General features: G+C 45.9%; 2 protein-coding genes across 2 annotated transcripts in view; one reads left to right on the forward strand and one right to left on the reverse strand.

Annotated features, from left to right (window-relative positions):
- LOC142198393 (uncharacterized) overlaps positions 1-12,435 on the reverse strand; it is a 600,588-nt gene that overhangs the window by 73,342 nt on the left and 514,811 nt on the right. The gene's annotated exons all lie outside the window — the stretch shown is intronic.
- On the forward strand, positions 3,068-4,132 carry LOC142198425 (uncharacterized). The gene has a single exon (XM_075269465.1). The coding sequence runs from the start codon at positions 3,086-3,088 to the stop codon at positions 4,103-4,105; it is 1,020 nt and encodes a 339-aa protein (XP_075125566.1). The 5' UTR covers positions 3,068-3,085; the 3' UTR covers positions 4,106-4,132.

A 12,435-nucleotide genomic window follows, 5' to 3' on the forward strand; every position in this document is an offset into this window, starting at 1 on the left:
GTCCAGGCCCCTTACTAATATACCGCTATATACCCATCATCACCGCACCCTTGTGTATAGTCCAGGCCCCTTACTAATATACCGCTATATACCCATCATCACCGCACCCTTGTGTATAGTCCAGGCTCCTTACTAATATACCGCTATATACCCATCATCACCGCACCCTAGTGTATAGTCCAGGCCCCTTACTAATATACCGCTATATACCCATCATCACCGCACCCCTGTGTATAGTCCAGGCTCCTTACTAATATACTGCTATATACCCATCATCACCGCACCCTTGTGTATAGTCCAGGCTCCTTACTAATATACCGCTATATACCCATCATCACCGCACCCTAGTGTATAGTCCAGGCCCCTTACTAATATACCGCTATATACCCATCATCACCGCACCCCTGTGTATAGTCCAGGCCCCTTACTAATATACTGCTATATACCCATCATCACCGCCCCCTTGTGTATAGTCCAGACCCCTTACTAATATACTGCTATATACCCATCATCACCGCACCCTTGTGTATAGTCCAGACCCCTTACTAATATACTGCTATATACCCATCATCACCGCCCCCTTGTGTATAGTCCAGACCCCTTACTAATATACTGCTATATACCCATCATCACCGCACCCTTGTGTATAGTCCAGGCTCCTTACTAATATACCGCTATATACCCATCATCACCGCACCCTTGTGTATAGTCCAGGCTCCTTACTAATATACCGCTATATACCCATCATCACCGCACCCTTGTGTATAGTCCAGACCCCTTACTAATATACCGCTATATACCCATCATCACCGCACCCTTGTGTATAGTCCAGGCTCCTTACTAATATACTGCTATATACCCATCATCACCGCACCCTTGTGTATAGTCCAGGCTCCTTACTAATATACCGCTATATACCCATCATCACCGCCCCCCTGTGTATAGTCCAGGCCCCTTACTAATATACTGCTATATACCCATCATCACCGCACCCTTGTGTATAGTCCAGGCCCCTTACTAATATACTGCTATATACCCATCATCACCGCCCCCCTGTGTATAGTCCAGGCCCCTTACTAATATACTGCTATATACCCATCATCACCGCCCCCTTGTATATAGTCCAGGCTCCTTACTAATATACTGCTATATACCCATCATCACCGCCCCCTTGTATATAGTCCAGGCTCCTTACTAATATACTGCTATATACCCATCATCACCGCACCCTTGTATATAGTCCAGGCCCCTTACTAATATACTGCTATATACCCATCATCCATCACCGCACCCTTGTGTATAGTCCAGGCCCCTTACTAATATACTGCTATATACCCATCATCCATCACCGCACCCTTGTGTATAGTCCAGGCTCCTTACTAATATACTGCTATATACCCATCATCACCGCACCCCTGTGTATAGCACCCCTGTGCTATATACTAGAGATTGTGGTGCACGGACCGAGGGATCACAGAATGAAGAGTTATTCATAATTAGACTTGTGGCAGGTAGACTATGTAACCTCTGTGCTGTGCAGCACTGGCGTGGGGAGACGTCAGCAGGTTTTGCTGAAGCTCATCAGCTTGGGCCACAGAAAACACACTGCCCCCGAGGTGAGGGATGTCATCCTAGAGGAGATGGCAATGTGGTTTTGGCCGATGCACCTGGGCCCAGGCATGGTCGTGTGTGATAATGGCCGGAACCTGGTAGCGGATCTGGAGCTTGCTTGATTGAAAACCCTTTCCATGCCTGGCCTAAGTTTTCTACTTGTTGGTGCAAAGGTTTTTAAAAGTCTACCCCAATGTGCCTGATATACTGGTGAAACTGCGGCCATTTTCGTAAGTCTACGGTAGCCGCTGCTAGCCAGAAAACATTCAGCGCACACTCCTGTCAGCTTCTCACTGTTGGATGACAGAGGAAGAGGAGCAATACTAGCTGAATACCAGCCAAATCAGGGCATACATCAGTGACCGCTGAGGCATAGCACAACTCCGCTCCAGTAGCCAGGGCTTAGTGTAAAGTGACGAGACTCCACTACAGAAGCTGCAGCTGTGATCCATCGGAGTTCACACTGTGGGGCTACGGAAACCATGTGACGGCACACTGAGGCAGGGCGTTTGGTTACACAAAGGGTGGGGAGCTATACTCAGTGCAGGGTGGGGTATGGGTGGTCATATCAGTGTTTTCTAGCTGAGCAGCAATTTATCCCATTCCCCTACACATTCCCCAAAAGCCGCAATGTGCATATATACAGGCATGAGCTGAGTATATAGCAGGCGAACACATACAATTAAGCTGCCTGAACTTCTATGCATTAGTGCCAATAATTTACTCTGATAGCCGTCGTATATAAAGAGGAACATGCCAACCCATCTTGTATAGGAGCCGTGCAGGTCTGCGTATGCTGAACGAAAGTCAAACCCGTTATTTTGGCAAGGCGTTTCTCAATGGCTTTCATGGCTCGGTAGTGAACTAATGCTTCTAATTGCCGGCATCGTCCATTCATGTACCACGTGGATGATGTGAGATCTATTATCATAGGACAATAGAACTACTGGTGCGACAAATAGAAGGATGGAAACATCTAACGAGAGAGACCCTCCGTGCACCTAAACATTCCCCTCCAGATATTTGTCCATCACATTTATTTGCACTATTTTAAATAGTAAATTATTAAAAGTTACGTTGTAGCTCACACAATTTTTGTTTTGACACATTGTGAATAACAGTGGGAGCAACTTCATTACTCTCTCTGGTGTTGGTTAATATTCGTAAGTTGCTCAAAGTGTTTCCAGCACATTGTTAAAGTGGACAATCCCTTTAAATTTTTAAGCTTTCTTAGGTGTTATTTCTGCTGTGACCGCTTATTGTGCTGTGTGGGAATAGGAAAATATTAGTATATGAGACAGTGTATTCTACCCACGTGGAAGGGCCGGTGACCATAAAAGTAATGTCTCTGTATCTCTGGGCTATATCACTGATACATTATAAACTTCTCCTCTGCCTGTGTGTTTCCAGTCTAATCATTAAACCTATTTCTAATCCTACAGAAAATCCCAATGCGATCTCTGAGGGAAACATCATGTTATCAGATGAAGATATGATGGAGCGCTCCTCAGGAGAAAACCTCATTACCCCTAATGTACATCCAGGACCTCACAGTACAGATCCATCATATAATCTCCCGAATCATGGGGAACCTTCTCACCAACCACAGATTGTGACCACAAGGACCAGGAAGAAAGGGGGGAAAAAGTTTAAATGTAGGGAATGTGGAAAACAATTTACACAAAGTTCAAGTCTTTATACACACCAGAGAAGTCACACAGGAGAGAAGCCATATTCATGTTCAGAATGTGGGAAATGTTTTAATCAGAAAGGACATCTTATTACGCATGTGAGAAATCATACCGGAGTGAAGCCGTATTCATGTTCAGAATGTTCAAAATGCTTTACAGAAAAAGCAAGGCTTGTTAGACATGAGAGAATTCACACAGGAGAGAAGCCATATTCATGTTCAGAATGTGGGAAATGTTTTACTCAGAAAGGACATCTTGTTACGCATGAGAGAACACATACTGGAGAGAAGCCATATTCATGTTCAGAATGTGCGAAATGCTTTACAGATAAAGCAAGTCTTACTAAACATAAGAGAAGTCATTCGGGAGAGAAATTGTATTGCTGTTCAGAATGTAGAAAATGTTTTACACAAAAAGTCAATCTTCTTACACACCAGAAAAGTCACACTGGAGAGAAGCCATTTTCATGTTCAGAATGTGGGAAATGTTTTAAAGAGAAATCAAGTCTTGTTTCACATTGCAGAATCCACACAGGAGAGAAACCATTTTCATGTTCAGAATGTGGAAAATGTTTTAAGGAAAGAAAACGTCTTCTTGAGCATCATAGAAGTCACACAGGAGAGAAGCCATATTCATGTTCAGAATGTGGGAAATGTTTTACTCAGAAAGGAAATCTTGCTACACATGAGAGAGTTCACACAGGAGAGAAGCCCTATTCATGTTCAGAATGTGGGAAATGTTTTACTAATAAAGGGAATCTCATTAAACATCTTAAAATTCACACAGGAGAGAATCCAAATTGATGATCTACTGTTTGTGGCTGGGATCCATGAAGGAAACGTCTTGTAGATATAGAGAAGAGAAAACTTCTGAGAAAACACGGAAAAAAACCCACTCTGGACTGCTAAGGCGCTTGATACAATGCAAAAAAAAAAAAAATCCCAGCATGCAGTATATATAACATGTAACTTTTACTTCATCAGATTAAAAAAAACCATCCAATTGACGAGGATCCAAGACATAATGGAATCAAATGTACAGCTCACGCGTTTCAAGGAGCCACAGTTAGTCCCTTAGTCATAGCTTGACTAGAAATGATAAATAATACAGTTTATATTCCACTACAAACCACACCCAACACCATTGCAGCAGTGATCTGATATATATGGCTTAGAGGAGCCATAGAACTGACCGGACAATCTGCGGCATTACATTAGTGGCTTCCATTAACCCCTTCCCGCCGATGGCATTTTTTGATTTTCGTTTTTGACTCCCCTCCTTCTAAACCCCATAACTTTTTTATTTCTCCGCTCCCAGAGCCATATGAGGTCTTAATTTTTGCGGGACAAATTTTTCTTGATGATGCTACCATTAATTATTCTATATAATGTACTGGGAAGCAGGAAAAAAATTCAGAATGGGGTGGATTTGAAGAAAAAATGCATTTCTGCGACTTTCTTACGGGCTTTGGTTTTACGGCGTTCACTGTGCAGCCAAAATGACATGTCCCCTATATTCTGTGTTTCGGTACGGTTCCAGGGATACCAAATTTATATGGTTTTATTTACATTTTGACCCCTAAAAAAAATTCCAAAACGGTGTTAAAAAAATTTTTTTCTAAAAGTCGCCATATTCCAACGGCCGTAACTTTTTTATACATAGGTGTACGGGGATGCATAGGGCGTCTTTTTTTGCGGGGCCGGGTGTACTTTTTAGTTCTACCATTTTCGGGAAATGTTATTGCTTTGATCTCTTTTTATTCAAATTTTTATCAGAATCAAAACAGTGAAAAAACGGCGGTTTGGCACTTTTGACTATTTTTCCTGCTACACAGTTTACCGAACAGGAAAAATATTTTTATAGATTTGTAGAGCGGGCGATTTCGGACGCGGGGATACCTAACATGTATATGTTTCACAGTTTTTAACTACTTTTATATGTGTTCTAGGGAAAGGGGGGTGATTTGAACTTTTAATACTTTTTATATTTTTTTATATTTTTTTCTACTTTTTTTTTTATTTTATTTTTTTGCATTTATTAGACCCCCTAGGAGTGTTGAACCCCAGGGGGTCTGATCACTAATGCAATGCATTACAATGCTAATGCATTGCAATGCATTGCAAAAAATCATCATCTCTTTTGCAGGCTGCATACACCAGCCTGCAAAAGAGAGAATTTGCAGACCGGCTGGGAGCCTTTAACAAGGCTCCCGGCTGTCATGGCAACATGACGTCGGCCCTGGAGCATGCTCCAGGAGCCGGCGATCCCTGCCAAAATGGCGCCTCCGGCGCCTTTGACAGCAGCGCCGGAGGGGTTAATGCCTCCGATCGGTCCGGGGACCAATCGGAGGCATTAGAGCCGGTTGTCTACTGCTTAAAGCAGTAGACACCCGGCGGCTATGACGGCCGCCCGGCTCCCGGGCGGTCGCCATAGTTACAGACCCGACACGCGCCGTACTATTACGGCGCATGTCGTGAAGGGGTTAAACTTTAAAAATGGCCAGAAAAAGAGAACTTTCATGTGACACGCGACAGTCTATTCTTTTTCTTAGAAATTACGGTTATTCCATGCGAGAAATTGCCAAGAAACTGCAGATCTCCTACAAGGGTGTGCACTACTCCCTATAGAGGACAAACAGGCCCTAACCAGAGTAGGAAGAGAAGTGCGAGGCCGCGCCGCACAACTGAGCAACAAGACAAGGACATCACAGTCTCTAGTCTGAGAAATCGTCTCCTCACAGGTCCTCAACTGGCAGCTTCATTACATAGGACCCGCAGAACGCCAGCGTCAGCGTCTACAGGGAGGAGGCGACTCCGGGGTGCCGGCCTTCAGGGCAGAGGGGCAAAGAAAAAGCCAGATCTGAGACTGACTAATAAAGGGAAAGATTAATATGGGCAAAAGACACAGACATTGGACAGAGGAAGATTGGAAACAAATCTTATGGACAGACGAATCCAAGTCTGAGGTGTTCGGGGTCACACAGAAGAACTGAGAAGATGCTGGAAGAGCCTGAGGCCATCGGTCAATGGTGGAGGGAATGGGATGGGCTGGTAAAGGGGGAGATTTGTACAAGGTAAAAGGGATTGGGAATAAGGAAGGCTATCGCTCCATTCTGCACCGCCATGCCATACCCTGTGGAGGGCGCCTGATTGGAGCCAATTTCATCCTACAACAGGACAATGACCCAAAGCCGCCTCCAAATTATACAAGAAGTATTTAGGGCAGAAGTGGCAGCTGGTATTCTATCTGTAATGGGGGAGGGGCGGCTGGTATTCTATCTGTAATGGGGGAGGGGCGGCTGGTATTCTATCTGTAATGGGAGGAGGGGCAGCTGGTATTCTACCTGTAATGAGGGGGCCGGCAGCTGGTATTCTATCTGTAATGGGGGGAGCGGCAGCTGGTATTCTATCTGTAATGGGGGGGCAGCTGGTATTCTATCTGTAGTGGGGGGGGGGGCAGCTGGTATTCTATCTGAAATGGGGGGGGGGCAGCTGGTATTCTATCTGTTAAGGGGGGGGCAGGCAGCTGGTATTCTATCTGTAATGGGGGAGGGGCGGCTGGTATTCTATCTGTAATGGGGGAGGGGCGGCTGGTATTCTATCTGTAATGGGAGGAGGGGCAGCTGGTATTCTACCTGTAATGAGGGGGCCGGCAGCTGGTATTCTATCTGTAATGGGGGGAGCGGCAGCTGGTATTCTATCTGTAATGGAGGGGCAGCTGGTATTCTATCTGTAGTGGGGGGGGGGGCAGCTGGTATTCTATCTGAAATGGGGGGGGGGGCAGCTGGTATTCTATCTGTTAAGGGGGGGGGGCAGGCAGCTGGTATTCTATCTGTAATGAGGGGACCGGCAGCTGGTATTCTATCTGTAATGGGGGGGGGGCGCAGTCATTAGATCTCAACCCCATTGAGCTGTTGTGGGAGCAAAAAGTGCCCATCAAGCCAATCCAACTTATGGGAGGAGCTTCTGGAAGCATGGGGTGAAATGTCTCCAGATGACCTCAGCAAATTACCAGCCAGAATGCCAAAGGTCTGCAAGGGCGGAATTGCTGCAAATAGAAGCAAATTGTGAAGGAGAAAATCATCATTTCTAACCTTGTTAATGTCTTGTCTATATTTTTTATTCAGTTTTCAACTCATTTGATAAATAAAAGTGTGAGATTTCATGGAAAACACAAAATTGTCTGGGTGACCCCAAATTTTGAACGGTAATGTAGATAGCACCATTAATTCCATGGTTCTATACATTATTATGTTAATTCCATAGTGATTTACATTTGAGGGTTACGTATAGTACACAGAATATGCAAATAAATATAATACTAACAATGACCGACTGGCACAGTGGGGTAGAGGGCCCTGCCTGAGCTTACAGAGAGGGATAGAGACAGAAGGAGAGGGGGAGACTGTACAGATGGGGGTGCGGTGATAGTGTTATTGGGGGGTGTAGGCCTTCCTGAATAGGGGAGTCTTCAGGGCCTTCTTGAAGCCTGTGATTGTGGGGGTCAGTCTTATGTGTCTTGGTAAGGAGTTCCAGAGTATGGGGGATGCCCAGGAGAAATCTTGGGGACGGTTGTGTGAGGAGCGGATGAGAGCGGAGTAGGAGGTCATTGAAGGATCTGAGGTTACATGTGGGCAGGTAGTGGGAGATTAGGTCCGAGATATATGGAGGGGACAGGTTGTTGATGACTTTGTATGTTAATGTTAGTAACTGAACTCAATTTGCTGGGCAATGGGTAGAATTGGCAGAGGGGAGCAGCTGATGACGATCGGGGGTGAGGTGAATTAAGCGAACAGCGCAGTTTAAGGTGGACTGGAAGGGGCGAAGGTGTTGGCTGGGAGTCCATGGAGAAGGGTGTTGCAGTAGTCTAGGCGGGAGATTATGAGGGTCTGGACGAGCATCTTGGTAGTTCCAGGGGTGAGGAAGGAGCGGATTCGATGGATGTTCTTGAGTTGGAGGCGGCAGGAAGTGTTGAGGGTTTGAACATGCGACTTGAAGGATAGGTCAGAGTCCAGAGTTATCCCAAGGCAGCGGGCCCATGGGACAGGGATAAGTGTGGTTCCATTAACTTTGATAGATGGGTCAGGTAGAGGGCTGTACGATGTGGGACAAAGATGATGAATTCTGTTTTCTCCATGTTGAGTTTGAGAAAGTGGGAGGAGATACGGCTGCTAAACAATCGGGAACTCTGGCCAGCAGGGAGGTCATGTCTGGTCCAGAGATGTAGATTTGAGTGTCATCAGCATACCAGTAGTATTGAAAGCCATGAGATTCTATGAGTTGGCCCAGGTCAAGATGAGGAAACAAAAATAGAAAAACCCCAAAAACCTGACACCACCGTATCAGGGCCATGTAATTATTCCAGGGAGTTCTGTGTAAGTGAATAGTGAGCAGCCCCTACCTATGAGCCAAAACAGGGTATAGAGAGGTAATAACCACCCAAAGTTACACTTACACTTCCTAATACAGACCAGCCGGAGTATACAGGACAAGACTGTCAGTCCGTGCTGTCCAAGGGTGCTTGTGCCACACCACAGTCCCACATAGAGTCTTGACCACTGCTGGAGTACTAAATCCTGAAACCCGTGCAGGCTAAACTGAAATCAGCAAAAGTGAATTAACCCTACGTGTAAGTGGTAAATCTAAAGGTCACTATTCCCTACTGATTCTTCTGGATCTCTCAGCAGCATCTGACACTGTAGACCACAAACTGTCCTCCTCACCATACTCCGCTCTATTCACCTCAGGGACACCATGCTCTTCGTTTTCTTCCTCTCTCGTTGACTGCTCATTTACTGCATCATTCACTGTAGGGTGTCTGAGAAGTGCGGAGTGTTTACAGCGTATAGATTCCTGTATGTGCAGTAGATCAACGTATTCTCAGAAGGACAAGAGACTTTGAAAGAAAAGAAAGAAACTTGTGGTTGGAGATTTGGTAGGTGAGCGTTAGAAGAGCCAGAACAGAGCCGTAAGAAGACCAGATCAAGGATATGTGGTAGAAAAAGTAAGATCGGCGAGACCACAAGAGGTGGTTAGAGATAGAAGGCGAAAGGGAGACTGGGGGTTAATGAGAAATCAACCATAATCACCTCATCCAAAGGATCTCAATGGCTACAGACCTCTAGCACTGACATCTAACTTGAAGGTCCTAGAGAGACTGGTTCTGGCACATCTACAGCCTCTGGTGAGCCTTGCCATGGACCCCTCCGGTTCGCTTATCGGCCGGGCTTTGGGGTAGATGATGTCATCATTCATCTTCACAGAATTCTTTCTCACCTGGAGAAACCCGGGAACACTGAGAAAATGATGTTCTGTGATTTCTCCGGAGCTTTTATCACCATTCAGCCAGGACTACTGAGGGAAAAGCTGGACCTTGTTGGAGTGGACCATCATCTGTCCAACTGGATCCTTGACTACCTCACAAACTGACCTCAGTATGTGTGAGCCCAGGACTGTGTGTCTGACACTGTGATCTGTAGTACGGGGGCACCACAAGGTACAGTTCTTGCCCATGATCACACTGTACACTGCTGACTTTAGGTACAACTCATCCAACTGTTACTTACAGAAGTCCTCCGATGTCTCTGCTATAGTAGCCTCACCACTGATGGAGATGACAAGGAGTACAGAGACTAAAGCTGGGACTTTGTGGACTGGCATCAGCAGAACCACTTCAGGATTAATGCTGGGAAGACGCAAACCACCGGTGAGGGTCTGGCTAAAGATCTTTGATGCAGTCATCGCCCCGATCCTTCTCTACGGCAGCAAAATCTGGGGCCCAGACACCTACCCAGATCAGCCAAAATGGGACTCTAGCCCAACAGAGACCTTCCACCTGGAGTTCTGCAAATACCTGCTCCATGTCCACCGCAGCACCTCCAACACAGCTTTCAGGGCGGGGCTAGGCAGGCTCCCCCTATGGCTCACCATACAGAAGAGGGCACAAATGTTCCAGGCGCACATCCAAAGCAGCAAGCCCGACTCCTACCACCACCAAGCATGGCTAAGACACATAACGCAAAAGAAACCTGGCACCCCCCCAACCAAACAACAGCCAACCACCAAACCAAAAAGACCAACAGACGATGACCAAGGCCCAAATAAAGGCGACCACAGAGGCAAACAAAGAGCAGTACATCGAAGAACGGAGAAACGAAATAAATAACTCCAAGAAACTCACCGAGTACCAATCCCTACAAAGGGACTACACCATGGTTTCTACCTGGAGAGAATACGCCACCCCAAGCACAGACAGACCCTGAGCCGGTACAGACTGAGCGCCCACAACCTAGAGATAGAGACGGGGCGATACAGGCAGACGTACAAGCCACGGGAGAAGAGACTGTGCCAGCACTGTGACCAGGGGGTCCTAGAAGACCAGACCCACTTCCTGCTACACTGCACCAAATACTCAGCTATGAGGGCCGTCTACTACCAAAGATTCTTTGCCCACATCCCAAACGAGAAGAGGAAACTCTACATCCTACTGGGAGAAGAGGAGATCACTGTGGAGATCATTGTATCTTAACCAAGGAGATGGTGGTGGATTTTAGTAAGTGGAGAGAGTGCCCTGAATCCAGTGGACATGTAGGGGACAGGCATTGAGATAGTCAAGACCTATAAGTACTTGGGTGTGCTCAATAATAAGCTGGACCGGGTTGATCATCTGGATCTGCTGCACAGAAAGGGCCACACTAGGCTCTACCTGCTCAGGAGGCTGAGGGGCTTTGGTGTCAAGGGGGACACTTCTTAGGGCCTTTTTCAACTCTGTGGTAGCATTAGTATCATCAGCCATCTTCTTCGGAGGGGCCTGCTGGGGGAGTAGTATAGACAAAATGGGGCCCTGGGCAAAATTAAAAGTGGGACCCCACTTGTACATATGTCAGAAACAGGGCCTTTGTGGTCACCTGTTCAGTAGCTAACTGTGAGTGACTATAGCCGGCCAAATTCATAGACTAAGTGCTAGCAGTAATGAAGAATCCACAGCACACGAGAGATGTTTGGTATAAGAATCTCTTTCTTAGTCTGAGCAGTGCACACCAGGAGAGAGAGCTTTATTATGCATCAAGGTTTTTATATCCTCATACAGGAAGTAAATAACAGCAAGCTCTGATTGGTTGGTTGAGGTATCCGCCTCCTGTGACATCAGCTCCAGGGCACCACCTCCAGGAAGTGATGTAGCTTCTTGTCATGTGGTTTCTGTGATGTTGTTTCCTGTGGGAGTGGCTTCTTCCCATGCGGCTTCCACATGGTCGGGGGCCTACACCTGAGGACACCATAGAGGCCATCTTGTCATGATGTCTGGTACATTGTCAAAAGCCCATAACACATGTCTTTACAGCCTCAATCTTCCCAATGCCATGCGTGCATTACAGTATATACATATAGCCTAGTATACAGCTCTGGCGTAGCTCTGACCTCCATCCACCCCCAGCCACTAGATATGTGAGGGCTGGGGGTTAATTGAATTTTATCTGTTCATGCTTTGACATCTTAACTGGTTTTTCCACTTTGAGATGTCCTCCTGAATTGTCCAGCCAAAAGGAGACCACAATACATTACGAGATGCCAGAATGGACATAGGATTTTAGTTTCAACCTGGGACAAAAAGACGTATTATAGCGATATCCAGATATTACTGGCGTCATCGTCACATGATATCATAATCAGTGAGAGACATAACTAGTTATACTGCAGGGAGTTATAAGGAGAACAATGTTTTTCTGATCATATTTACAACCTTCACACATACAACATAGTCACATTGTTATTTCAGTGTGCCACAGCGCCGATCACTGGTTCTAATTTTTTTTTATCTTTGTAAACTAGTGGCTTCTGTTCCTTATCTTTAAAGATCAGGTGCAGAAGCAACAAGGCTCATGCCCTTCCCCCACACTAAAATATATATATACATACAGAGTTATCAAATAGGACCGCTATACCAGAACTAAATACTGTCACATCACCCACTGACCTCTATACCAGGACTAAATACTGTCACATCACCCACTGACCGCTATACCAGGACTAAATACTGTCACATCACCCACTGACCTCTATACCAGGACTAAATACTGTCACATCACCCACTGACCGCTATACCAGGACTAAATACTGTCACATCACCCACTGAC

The sequence above is a fragment of the Leptodactylus fuscus genome, chromosome 3 (genome assembly GCF_031893055.1).
Source record: "Leptodactylus fuscus isolate aLepFus1 chromosome 3, aLepFus1.hap2, whole genome shotgun sequence".
Taxonomy (NCBI): Eukaryota; Metazoa; Chordata; class Amphibia; order Anura; family Leptodactylidae; genus Leptodactylus; species Leptodactylus fuscus.

Bases quoted from the DNA above. Each gene is read 5' to 3' on its own strand.
- LOC142198425 (XM_075269465.1), top strand. From the start codon at position 3,086: ATGTTATCAGATGAAGATATGATGGAGCGCTCCTCAGGAGAAAACCTC.